At 37.2% G+C, this 12687-nt stretch overlaps 1 protein-coding gene across 1 annotated transcript in view; it reads right to left on the reverse strand.

Annotated features, from left to right (window-relative positions):
- HGF (hepatocyte growth factor) overlaps positions 1-12687 on the reverse strand; it is a 48560-nt gene that overhangs the window by 21585 nt on the left and 14288 nt on the right. The window contains exons 6-7 of the mRNA XM_074167712.1: positions 11045-11165; positions 6082-6200 (exon numbers count right to left, since the gene is read on the reverse strand). Coding sequence (XP_074023813.1) covers positions 6082-6200; positions 11045-11165 — 240 coding nt within the window. The remainder of the gene's footprint in view (positions 1-6081; positions 6201-11044; positions 11166-12687) is intronic.

The raw sequence follows: 12687 nt of genomic DNA on the forward strand, positions 1-12687 counted from the left end.
TCACCTTATAAAAGAATACTATTTATGATTTATTAATTAAATATCACTTCTCATTCTTATATGAATCTTCATTATGAATAGAAGAATTTGGTAATTGTCTAGGAGCATTTTGCTACCTTTGAACTTTGTTGTAATTTTTTTTTTGTATTCTGGATGATTCAAATTAACCATGTAATTCAGACAGCTACTTGAGAATTTCCTGTTAGTAGTATTTCCACCGTCATGTGTTCACTCTGAAGTCTCCAACCAAAATGCAAAGGTTTCCTTTTTTCAATAAAACTTTCCCTATTTTGGTACTTCAAAATACATAACTTTATTAAGAAGGGCCAGCTCAAGCGTTCATAGATGCTTAAGTAAAGAGATGAAACATTATCCAGAGCTTTGTGTGTAAAGCCACAGATAGTCTTGTCAGTTCTGGTTCTCACAGTAATGCCAGCATGAGGGAATCAGCAGGGGCCTTGAGTCATTCTACAGCTGAAGTAACCGGTTAGAGTACTATTTCTGTCTTTAATCCCAATGACCCAGAAGAAAATCCTGCACAAATTTTAGGTCAATGGTGAAACTCCTACTGACGTAAAAGAAGGTAAGGATTTTGCTAGAGTATTCACGTGCTTTCATGGTAATACTATCTATGTATTTTCAGAAAGAGACATAGTTGGAAAAGAAGAGTCCAAACTACTTCATCAGGAAAATTCCTACTTTTGCTTACACTGTTGCGATGTCTCTTCTAGTGTCCACAGAACAAAAACGTACCCTGATTTGTAGCAAAAGATTTTTAAAAGTAGATTTTAAAAGGAAAGAGGTGCCTAACCCAGTAAAGAAAGTGTTCTAAACACAGAAAAGTCCTCATTAAACATGATCCATACAATTCTGCAAACGTCAGTAAGAAACTTGTGTGACGTTATGGGGAGAAGCTGCTCATGCTCAGTTACACTGTCTCCAGGCTTCCCTATCTGCACCAATGCAATCAACAGTTCTGGGTGGTAGGATAGTGATTATTCTTTTCTTTCCATGTTTCCTTCGATGTACTATCTCACAGTACATGAAACATGGAAGAAAATCCCACCCAATGATTTCTAGTGCTTCGGGTCTTTTTTCAGTAAAAACATACGAGAAAGTGAAGAAATAAATCAGACTCAAGATCTGATCAAGCTCAAGAATCACAGTACTGAAGAACTCATTGTCACCTAAAACCTGCACATCTACAGCAGAAAAGGATCCTTTCTGAGGAAATGTAGAGTAAGCCATTGCCTACGTGATGAATGCTGGACCCTTGCTGTGCTTCTGTGAAAAGGAAAATGGAAGGTAACACTTTATCAGCTACCAAATATCAGTCTCTTTTTACTGCCTCCTTTCTGTAAACATCTTTATCTTACATAAATATTAAGCTTAAACTGAGTGGCACTTTTATTTGTTTACATACTATGATTCAACAAATAACTCTTCAATCAGAAGTACACATTCAAATGGGCGGTTGAAATCTCTGCTTCTAAAGGATAAGTAAACTAATATTGGTTCGATTTGTTGCCTTCCCAAAAGTTGTAGGCACAATGCAATGATTCATTTTACACCTAGATTCTTAATTTTGCTGTTTCATTACTTGCTGTTTCCCATCAAACCCAGGCCATTGTTGACTTCTCTTAGGGCTTTTCAGGCTCTAGTCACCCCTGCCTATTGCCTATGAGTACTGACAGCCAAGGCTAAGTCCATGGTAAAATTATCTGGGTTGGTTGGAAATCAGATAGGCAGCAACCAAGCACTGTCCTTACTATAATAATTCCATATAGCTCAGCAGCTCTTGAATGACTGATATTATGTAGGCTGCTCATTTCTGGGCCTCAGCACCTCTCTGCCCAATAGCTCACCCCCAGAAGTGGAGCTATCCTTTTTTAAAAAAACAGTATTAACTCCCTGCTCCTGTCTTCCCTGTAGTCCATGTCCTCATCCATGCCAAAGTAACAGTTATTTTCTTTCTTTTCATATCTGTTGTCACTGCTTCCATTTCTTCATTTCATCCTACACTTCTTTATTGTTGTTATAGTTGTCCTTTTATCCTCTCTTCTAACTAAAAATTGTCTCAAGCCAAAACCACAGACACATATGTGAGCAACTTCAAACCAGTCCTGGGGTCCCTGAAGTCTTAATCCAGATCCAATTTTTGCAGCTTGAGCCATCTCTAATCCCTAATTGCTCCTGTCATCTCTTTCTCACAGCCCTGGCTGTAAGCCACAATGTTTTATGCTGCCTTCTGTGCTTGGAAATAAAGTTACAATGCCCTCCTGTCTCTTCAGTCTTAAAAACATATTTATTTTCTGAATGCTTCCTTCCACTGACTTTTTTGCCGAAAATTTTGTATATGAGCTGTTGTCAGCATTTTGGCTATAGAGCATACTAGCACTCATGACATGGAGCACAAGCTGCAAGCAGCATGCTGCCTTGTGGTCACTCCCCCGAAGAGAGGACACCTACGTTTTTGTGTATGGTCCAAGGACTTGGATTCACAAAGCATTTTTTCTAATTAATGTTTCTTGTAAAATATATAAACAGTCTTTGGCATAGGAATTAAAAACCTGTGTGAGAATCCAAACCACAAAGTTATAAAGACATATAACTCATGATGTTCTCTTTTTAGTGCACCGAGATTGCACACAGCCACAGCTTCAGAAAATGGAGCAGCCACCGAAACCCAGAACTGCCTAGTGTTTTGGGCTCCCTGCTAGGAGGTGGAAAACAGTTTTTCTATGTGCCTCAAGAGAGACAGAAAACTGAAAACAGGGCTCTGATATTTTGTGTTGATATTCTCATCACCGAGCTGGTGATATAACAGTAACACCAGCAATAAATTCCCTCTCTGGGTTATAAAATTGAAAATATCTTCTGGATTAAGCACTTTCAAGATCACTACTTTTGTATTCTTTCTCATATAAATTGCTTCCATAATTTCCAAAGATCTAAAGTTTTCTGCCGTGAAAATACACTTTTGCATGTGAAATTTCCACTGATCTTAATTTACTTTCTAACTGAAGATGAAAAACATGATTTCTAGTTAATTTGGTCAACCTTTGCCTAGAAGTGAGACAAAAGCCTTTCATTACAACATTAAAATCATTACAGTGGGGTGGGGCTTTTTTAATTCCATTTTGGTCATTTTGGTGATTACCTTTTCTTCAGGACTCTATTTGTGACTTGGGTAGACAGAGGTGACATTACAATAGTTTGCAGGAGAACTCCATCCAAGTGTTTTCTAAAGCTTAGACCAGACTGTAGATACTGAAAGTTGCATGGACTGTAAGCTTACGTGACCAGCAAAGCCAGATGCGAATCCTCAGAACACTGACACATCAGCTCAGGAAATGCCAAAGGATAAAGGTTTATAAAAGTTGCATTTGTGAAACAGTCAGCTGTAATTTAGGAATATTTTTTTTCATAGTAAAAACACTTCTACCAGGGGAAAATAATAGATCTAGAATGCTACGTATGATTCATTTATTACCTAATAACTAGAGAAATGTTGGAAGCACAGTTTAGTTTAAAAAAAAAAAAAAAAAAGACCAAAAAAACGCCAAACACAAACCAAAAACCCAAAACAACAACCACCCCCAACTAAATGAGTTAACTGAAAAAACAGAAAGATGATTCAGTTGTAAAGCTAAGCAAGACTGTGTTCCCAATGGGGAAAGACTGAACTTTCCCCATTATCAGAGATCATCAAAAGCTGTAGATACAATTATGTGAATTATTTCACAGACAACTGGTGTGTCTTAGCCTGGCACAAAACAAGCAGTGGTCCTGTTAAATTTCTTCTGTCTCTGGAGAACTGATTATAGGCATTGCCTGAAGTGACAAATTAACCTCACTTTTTTACAGTGGAATAATTTTAAACTATCTTATACTGGATTTACAATGACATGATAGTGCAGAATAAGTTAATTTACTTCACATCAGGAAGTATATTAAGAACATTCTTACTTGATCTTTTTATTTCAAACAGTTGACTAATTGATAAGAAGTGATTGACACTCCAAGACATTACACTGGCTTAAGCCAAGAACAAGCAAGGAGAGAAAATTCTGAACTATTGGTGGTGGAAGCAGAAAACGGCCTAATTTTGTTTGGTATGAATTCCACGTGAAAATGAGGAATACCATGCTTCCCCCTTTAGGTAGTAATTGCTCACATATAAAAGTTCATGCCAGAGCCATTCCCTTTTCTCTCTCTCCCTAGTATTTATGTATATTCCAACTCTATAGGAAAAATACAGGATTACATTGTGGAAACACTTTTTATAAGATCCACTACTATCTTTATTTTATCTAGATTTGAGATACCCCAATAATGGTTTACCTTGGTTTATATAACAACAACAAAATACAGAGAACCCTAAAAATTTAACAGTGATTAAAAATCACTTCTTTTATGCTTATTACTATTTTTCTTTTTTTCCCCTCTTTTTTGAATTCTCACGTGAATCCAGTTCCAGGTGAACTTTATTGTTAATTTTAATAGAATCTATTCTCTTCTATCCTCTTCCCAAGAGAGCCAAATGAATTTTACAATGACATAAGGCTACTGAAGTGACACTCAGATGAAAAGCAGAGTGTCTGGTTTCGAGGATTTTTATTTTTTTTAACACTTAATTTTGGTCAAAATTCAAGTAGGACATCAAAGGAAATTGCAGTTTACAAAACTGCAGAACTAAGAGAAACTGACTTTCTCATGAGCTAACATGACACTGAGTTTCACTGAGCAGTTTTAGAAGCTTGCTGTTGCCTCTACTTCACAGAAAATTCAAAAATACTGTTTTCCCTGTTCTGCCTGTATTCCTGGGGGCTCTGCCACAAGGCTGGGGCACATGAAGCTGACAGGCTTCTACAATATGGATTCAGTCAAAGTCACACTTTGTTTCCAGAAATTGCCTTTTTTCCTAAGATGTCAGAGTATTTTGAGTAAAGAGAATAAAAAAAACCCACGTGCCTAGGTATTACGAGACTGCCTTTAATATCGTGTTGTACATTGACTATTTCACAGGTTGTCAGTTCACTAAAAGGAAAAAACTGGACCCTAAATCTGGCAACGAGAAGTATGGGGGATAAGAGAGGAGACTATCACCTGTAGATCCACAAGTTGTGAATGAGGCAAGGAATTTCAAGGATGCAAGTCTTCGTTTCCTGATTAAAACATGTCCCAACAAAACTTAATTCTACCATCTGCTTCAGCCCGAGCATTACCATGAAAGTCTGGAAAATTTACTTTACCCAAGTTTTCAAGGGAGGTCCATTAGTTTTACCTTCCTCATTGTCCCTGTACTGCCCATTTAAGACATCTAGTTATCACTAGAACAGAGCCATCAGAGCTACCACCAAGGTTAGGAGGACCCAGGCTTTGAAGATAGAATATGCTGCAGAACGCTCTAGAAATTCTGAACTAAAGCATCTCAAAGTTGGCATCCAACATTTGTATAGCTTAATTTTACTTTGATTCAATTCCCTGTCTGCAAAGTGAGGATAACAAAAGTAGCATCTTGCAGTTGATGTATGAAAAGAAATGAATTGCCTGTGGAGTGCTTTGATACTGGAGTGCTGAATATCACAGAGAAACCCATGAGGAAATTAGTAATTCTGTCTTCAGCACAAGGCTAAACAGTGTGCAGGAACCAAGGCCTAGAACCGCAAGAGGAGAACAAAGCAATGAACAGCTGTTGACAGAGAGAGCCTTGAGTGGGAAGGTGTGCATCCGTCTACTCACAATTTGTAATGCAGGTGCCACCACGGCCAAACTTAAACTGTATATGAGATCTTCAAGATGATGTTGCTTCACAATTTTGGTTCTCGACTTTCCTACATTTTAATGCAATTTCCTGTACATAAGATATACATATATTCCGGTGCTAAGTAACACGCAACTCTTTTATGTCCTGTCCAGATTAAATATAGTGTGTTTATAGGAGATCGTCTTTGAAAGCTATGTTTTAAAAGTCAGTGAAGTGCAATGAATGAACTAGCTGTGGTCCTATATTGCTTGAACTATCTGTGTCCAGATTTCAGAAAGGAAAAGGAAGTAATAAATTTTGCTTGAACTCACCACACGTTTTAATTGCACAGAACTCCCAGGGGGTGTTAGGGTCAAGAGTGTAGCACCATGGTCTCAGCTTGCCATCAGGGTTGCGGCAGTAATTATCATCAAAGCCCTTGTCAGGATATCTGCAAACCACAACGAGAAACGTGTCAGGGAAGTCTTCCTGGCAAGACTGCACAGGCTTGTACAAGGGCAGTCTTCAGCAGAGGCAAACAAGAACAGGTTCCTATTAACCTTGGATCTGATCCTGTGAGATGGATGCAAATACTCTTTTAATAATATTAGAAAGTTAATAAAGTAAAGTCTCCTTCCAAATAGCAGCAGAATCAGACCTCCACTGAGGGGATTCCCTGCTGTGCTAATGCACAGGATACCAGATGGGGTAACTCTGCTAATTGCTAAACTCTTGCTCTTGTGTCTGTCAACTGATGACCAGACTCTAAAGCCACTAGTTTTTTTGAAACAGCCCAATTAAGTGTGGATTATATAAACACTGCCTGGCATGCCGGACTCATTAAGAAAACAGGTTCTTCAGTGCAACAGCCCTGGGTTCAAACTGGAAGCTATTTTGAATAGCTATGTTACTAATGATAGCTCCATTTTTGTAATAGAGCTAGTTCTGGGTCGTGCCCTCATTTCAAGCATTGGGGAAAAAAAGGGAGAAAAATAAGGAATTAACTTCCGTCTCACTTTATCTCATTAAGATTTGAAACTATTGTACCATTTAATTGTTTCCATGTTCCTACTGGCATCATTGAACAGTCAGGCAGATATTCAAGATAAGGAGGTTCTTTTTGTATAAATGTGCTACATGAAAATCTATAAACTTAAAGAGAAGAAGATAAATGCATACTTTTTTTTTTTTTTTTCCCCAGTGAATAAAAATTATCTTGGTTTTCCAGTTTTATTGAAACATGTTTGTAAATGAAACAAAAAGTAGATTTGCCCCTGAGGGAAACATGAAAAGTATGTAAGAGAACAATAAAGTTAACTACCTGGGAACCTGAACCCATTTACAACTGCAAGCAGATGTGTGTCACACAAGCAGAGGAAAATATAATTTATAAGTGTGTGTTTTTGCTAAGATGCTTTTTCTGTCAATCATCCTAATTTTGACTCATGCCTTTGCAACTTGAACTCCCATCTGTTGGGAAAAATCAGGTTCCTTCATCTATACAAGGGACAGGGACAGGATTTAAGTAAATTTAAAAACAATAAAAAACATACCAAAAAAAAAAAAACCCAAACAAAGAGCAACCAAAAAAAAGCAAGCCAGCAACTAACCAACCAAACAAAAAACTTCAAAAAACAAACCACCAGAAACACTAACAAGGAGACAAGGAGAAATTTAAAAAAACTGAGAATTTGAGGGCAGTCAAGAATGCAGTAGTTTCACATCTAGCAGTAGTACCCTGTTTTCTGCTACGCAGAAGACAAACTGTAAAGGAACAAATTGTGTTCAAGGATATCACAAGAAAACAGTTAATGAGCTAATAATATAGCAGAAAATGAGATGGCTTTGGCCACCCAGTAGGTGCAGTGATGAGCTTTGGCATTAGCAGCATGTCATGTCATGTAGCAATGGAGAGTCCATGGCACTACCCAGGAACCAAGAAAAGTCCAGGGATGGCAAGGTACCTGCAGTCATAGCTCCCAAAAGCCATTCAAAACAACTGGGGATGTAAAGAATCCACTTTCTAGAAGGCAAGTATCTTTCATAGCACTGAATGCTTTGTCCTTCCTAATATTATATAATATGGTACCACAGGATGACAAAAATGTGTTAATTTATTAACTAAAACTTAAGTAGAGGTGTAACAGTTCTTCCAGGATAAACCTTTTACTGTCTTTGTGGGATGGAGTGGTGTCTGTGAATGGTATCATTCCACCTACTATCTATGTGCCCTTTCCTAGAGTAACAAGAGCCTTCCCAGTCACCATCTCTCCCCCCAATATTCAGGCACACTTTTGCCTTCCCTCATGTTCAGCAAACAACAATTCCTCAGTTCCTACAGAAAAGGCCAACTAACACCTTTAAGACACAAATATTAGGGATAAGATAATAAACAGGGCTTTAAACTGTTCCACAATTCAGGTGTGAGACTGTCGAAGATTCCCTGGGATCTCATCCCTTTGCTTTGCATACTCCTCCTTCACCCAGTACACTTGGGTACAAACCACTTGCTTGGACCCAACAAAGAGCCTGAGGTTTCCAAGACCTTTCAGAAGCCTACATATTTGATTTCCACCATCACCACCCACTGCAGTAGCTGTGCTTCACGGCTGAAACTGAAACAAAGCATTGAGATACATCTGGTGTCAAAATCAAGACTTTTTCTCAGTTTCTGGGGGAGAGAAAAAGAGCGTTAGACAAAGAGATAACATTTATTCTTTTTAAAGAGACAGATGTTGTTCTCTAGCTCTGCTGGAACTAAGCTGAAACTTAGTGTCTAAACTCTATAAGAATATTTCTTCTCCCATTCTTTCTGTTTTGAAAGACTTGCAGGATTGGAAACTTGACTTTGTAAAAAGTAAATTTTTCTACAAGAGATATAAATGAAAGTATTTTAATAAAAGGATACCTGCAGTTATTCAACTCTTATACTGCACTTCAACCCTACTTTCCTCCAGGCAGTAAGTACCTATTTTGAGACCATATTTGATTTTGAGCAGAAAATATGAACAGAAGAGGAGAGATCTGTTGCTTCTGTATACCCCCTCTATGTCTCTCTAAGTCATTATCCTCAGTGTCTTCCTTTCACACTGAGATATAATCCTACCCATGTGGGATACAGGAGGAAACTGGAGCTTCAGAATACAATTCTGCATCCACTAATAGCTAAGAACAGATCATGCAGGAGTTCTTTGGGGGCATGCCTACTCTTAACTTCAATCGCATCTAAGTAAACAGGAATTATCAATTATCAATTCTCTTCAGCAAGTAACTTCTGAATGGAATAAATGTGGAACAACAATTCACTGAGGTGACAAAAAGGAAAAGTGAGACATATTCAAGATAACTTCTCTTTCTTTGTCATTGCAACTGATGAATCCATAAATGAAAATAAGTTTAAATCTGTCCAGCTAGTTCTTTCTGGTTTCCAGGTTTTTCACATTAGCCCTAGATGGTATAGTGTAAGCCTCTCTAGAGATTGCTGCATTTTAATGGGTCATTTGTTCCAGACCTCTTCTCTTATTTTTAACATAAATACTTATTAATAAAAACCCAAACCAACCAAAGCCCAAGACATTTTTAAAAGCCAATATAATCAAAGTGTAATTGTCACTACCTTTAGTGACCACTCCATGAAGTTAATTAACATCAGTGTATTAGAAATGTACTGGACCCCAATTACTCTTCTGAAAGCACATACAGATCAGTTCAATCTGGGTGGGTTGCTTTATAAAAAAAAAAAAAAAAAAAAAAAGGCACTTTTATAACAGTCTGAAAACTCTCAAGAAGACATATTCTGAAGGAAATCTTTTCAAGGAGGAAGAAGATCATTCATGAGACTGCAGTTAGTCTGAAAAATCATTTTGTCATTTTGCAAACAATCCAAAATTAACAGAAAACAGAAATTTCCTCCTGACAGTAACATTATTATTGTTTTTACTCAGAAGTTCTATAAATGTTTCACTCCCAACAAACAAAATTCTTTCTGTAACTTATTATAGAATGCACAGCAAGTGCATGGCAAAACTCAGAAACAGATTATCTTCAGTCCCAGTTTGATAACACAAATTATTTATTGTAGCAGAACTATGGGAGAGCCTGCTATTGTTCACGAAGCAGATCATCTGAGCCAAGAGGAAAAAGAGGCTATTGCACATAAACTCCAAAACTCCAGCTCCTTAATGTTTTGCTGAAAAATCAGGCTTTCTAAATTCTACCAGTGTCTGTATTTCTGAGTATGAAAATGATGCTTTATTTAGTGGAACATTTCAACATATATAAAGATACTTTCAGTGGAAGGTCTCAGCCATTCTGAGATTGTTGATTCTTGCAGTCATCCTCTGGTAGCTTAAGTTTATTCAATCCACTTTATAAATGGAGTTAATCCAAAGTCCAGAGTAAAACTAAAATGAAACTTTAGTCCGGTCTAAGAGAAACACAAACGCCCTCCTGTGTGGCCTAAACCCCCAAACAAAATCCTTCCAAAAGGGTGTGTTATTGGTCACCCCTTGTGGTTGGGTGAATTTTACCCTCCAGGACAAACCCTAACGGGGATGCAATTTTTCTTTCTATTTCTGATTCACCTTTTGGCATTATGTATCTATGCTTAAATTAAAAAAAAAAAAAAAAAAAAGAAAAAAAAAAAAGAAAAAAGTCTAAAACATAAATCCATGTGCATAAAATGTTAAACAGAACGATGAACTCCTTTCCCAGGCTGAAAAAAAACATGTAGGGGCAAACATTTTGGTCATACAAATTGGATACTTAGACCTAATTTCAACAGAAGACCATCTACAGCTTTAAACCTGTTCTATACTTCAAAAAAGGAGCATACTCTGACTTGACAATGTTACAAGTTTATATTAACTAACTATATTAAGAACCCTAACAAAAAGTTATGACTTTTAATTATTACTTACTTTGTGATTAAGGTATTTTAAACTAACGGAAGCTACATAACAACATATACAGAAACATTCAGATGTTAATTTTTTAATGTCAATGAAGCTAGGGAGGAAATTTTTATCAATTAATGCAGCACATGTACATGACTGCAATACATAGCCATGGGATGTAGCCACAATTGCACAAAAAAGCTACTAGTCCCCATCCTGCATCTCCATCATGACTGTAGCCAGCCTGCACACACCATGGGCCAGACACTCACGCACCTAAAACTGGTGAACTCCATAAATTTCAGTTCAGCTAATGCTGGTTTTGCACAACTGGTTCCAGAACTTGTGTGATTTTCAAATTATAACCACATGGATTTACTTGAGGGGGAGGAAGGATTACCTCTCTGGACGAAATTTGTGTTTGTGTGGTCTCTGAAGATCCCAGCGCTGACACTCCTTGCCTGACTCGGTGTGATCCATTGGCCCTCTGTAACTCTCTCCATTGCAGGTCATGCATTCAACTAGGGAGGGAAAAAAAAAAAAAAAAGGTACTAGTCATTTATTACACTGATGACTAGTAGCACAAAAAAAAAAACAAAAAACATGCTTAAAAAAATTAAATCATATCCCTGCTGTTAAAACTGAAACAAATTTGAAACCAAGAGGTATAAAAAAGTGGTATCTTTTAGTTAGGTTGGTATGAGAAATGTCCTCTGGAATAGAATTGCATCTCCTACTTAGATCTAACCCAGATGCTTACATTTGATATCACTTTATAGGACACATGGTTTTGAGACAGGTAGGTGCAAGCTGCTAGAGGCATTCATGTTCCTTTTTTAACCTTACCTATGGTTAGTAACAAAGGGAGAGACACATCTAAGGAAGGAGTACTTTTTAGAGGTGATATTTTCTAATTAAGTAACACTGATTATCCTAAATCACTCTAAGTCATAGTATAATAACAGCACAAGTCCATAATAACGACTGAGTCACAATTTCGTGCAGTACAGTCTGTCTCTTTAAATTCCCGGCATTTTCAGCTACATATGATACTGTTTCTTTTCGATACTAATTCTTTTTGGCAGCTTAAACTATGATACATTTTCAGCCCTGGTTTGGGAAAGTGGGGGGTGGAGGGAGAGTAGGCAAAAGATACCAAAGGGATTTGAAATCACTGTTGAGCAAAATATGCTTCATAATTTAGAATGAGAGGTCTTAAAATATAAAATAAGTTCACCATAATTAACTATAGACAGATTTCTCAAGTGCACTCTAATTAGAGCAATTGTAACAAAGGATCACTTAGTAAATACTAATTTATAAAATTACAGATCTCACTCTTCAGTCATAACATCCGCTACCAAATTCTTCACCCTGCAGTGAGCTCCAGGTCTTACCCCATTTGAAGCTCACTTAAATTGATCTTTAAATGTTAGCTTTTAATAGATTTTCAAGCTCCTTGTAAATCATTCTCTTCCTCCCTCTCTTCCTCCCTCTCTTCCTCCTGCCCTCTCCCTTTTCTTCCCCCACCACTGCATAGTTATTGAATATGACACATTAGCAGGAAAATTAAAGGCATCCTATCTTGAGAATTTAAATGGGTTGATTGACTGGAACTGAATTGCCTGATTAGCGAGATATAAGAGCTCAGTTTGGAGGTTAACGGAACTTAAAAGTCAACAAATGCAATGATGCACATGAAGTATCTTTTGAATTATGTGACTTGAAAGTCAAATGGGATTTGATTTATAAAAACTTTTACTTATTTACAGTATTTGAAAAACAAAATGCATGCTTAGATTGAGCTTTTGTCCTGTAATCCAGTTATCTATCTTTTCATCAAAAAGAAGAAGAAAATTTGATTTTACCATGGAATAGCACTAGATGATTTTATCACACAATAATACTGAGGTTGTTAATGGATTCACTATGAACTAGACAAGTGAAAAAAGGGTCATTTGTGCAATCAGCTCAACTTCATTGTTCCAGCTCCTCAGTGACCTGAAAAGAAGCTGCTGAGCCTGAAAGCTTAAGTCTTCCAGA

This window comes from Numenius arquata, chromosome 2, assembly GCF_964106895.1.
Source record: "Numenius arquata chromosome 2, bNumArq3.hap1.1, whole genome shotgun sequence".
Taxonomy (NCBI): Eukaryota; Metazoa; Chordata; class Aves; order Charadriiformes; family Scolopacidae; genus Numenius; species Numenius arquata.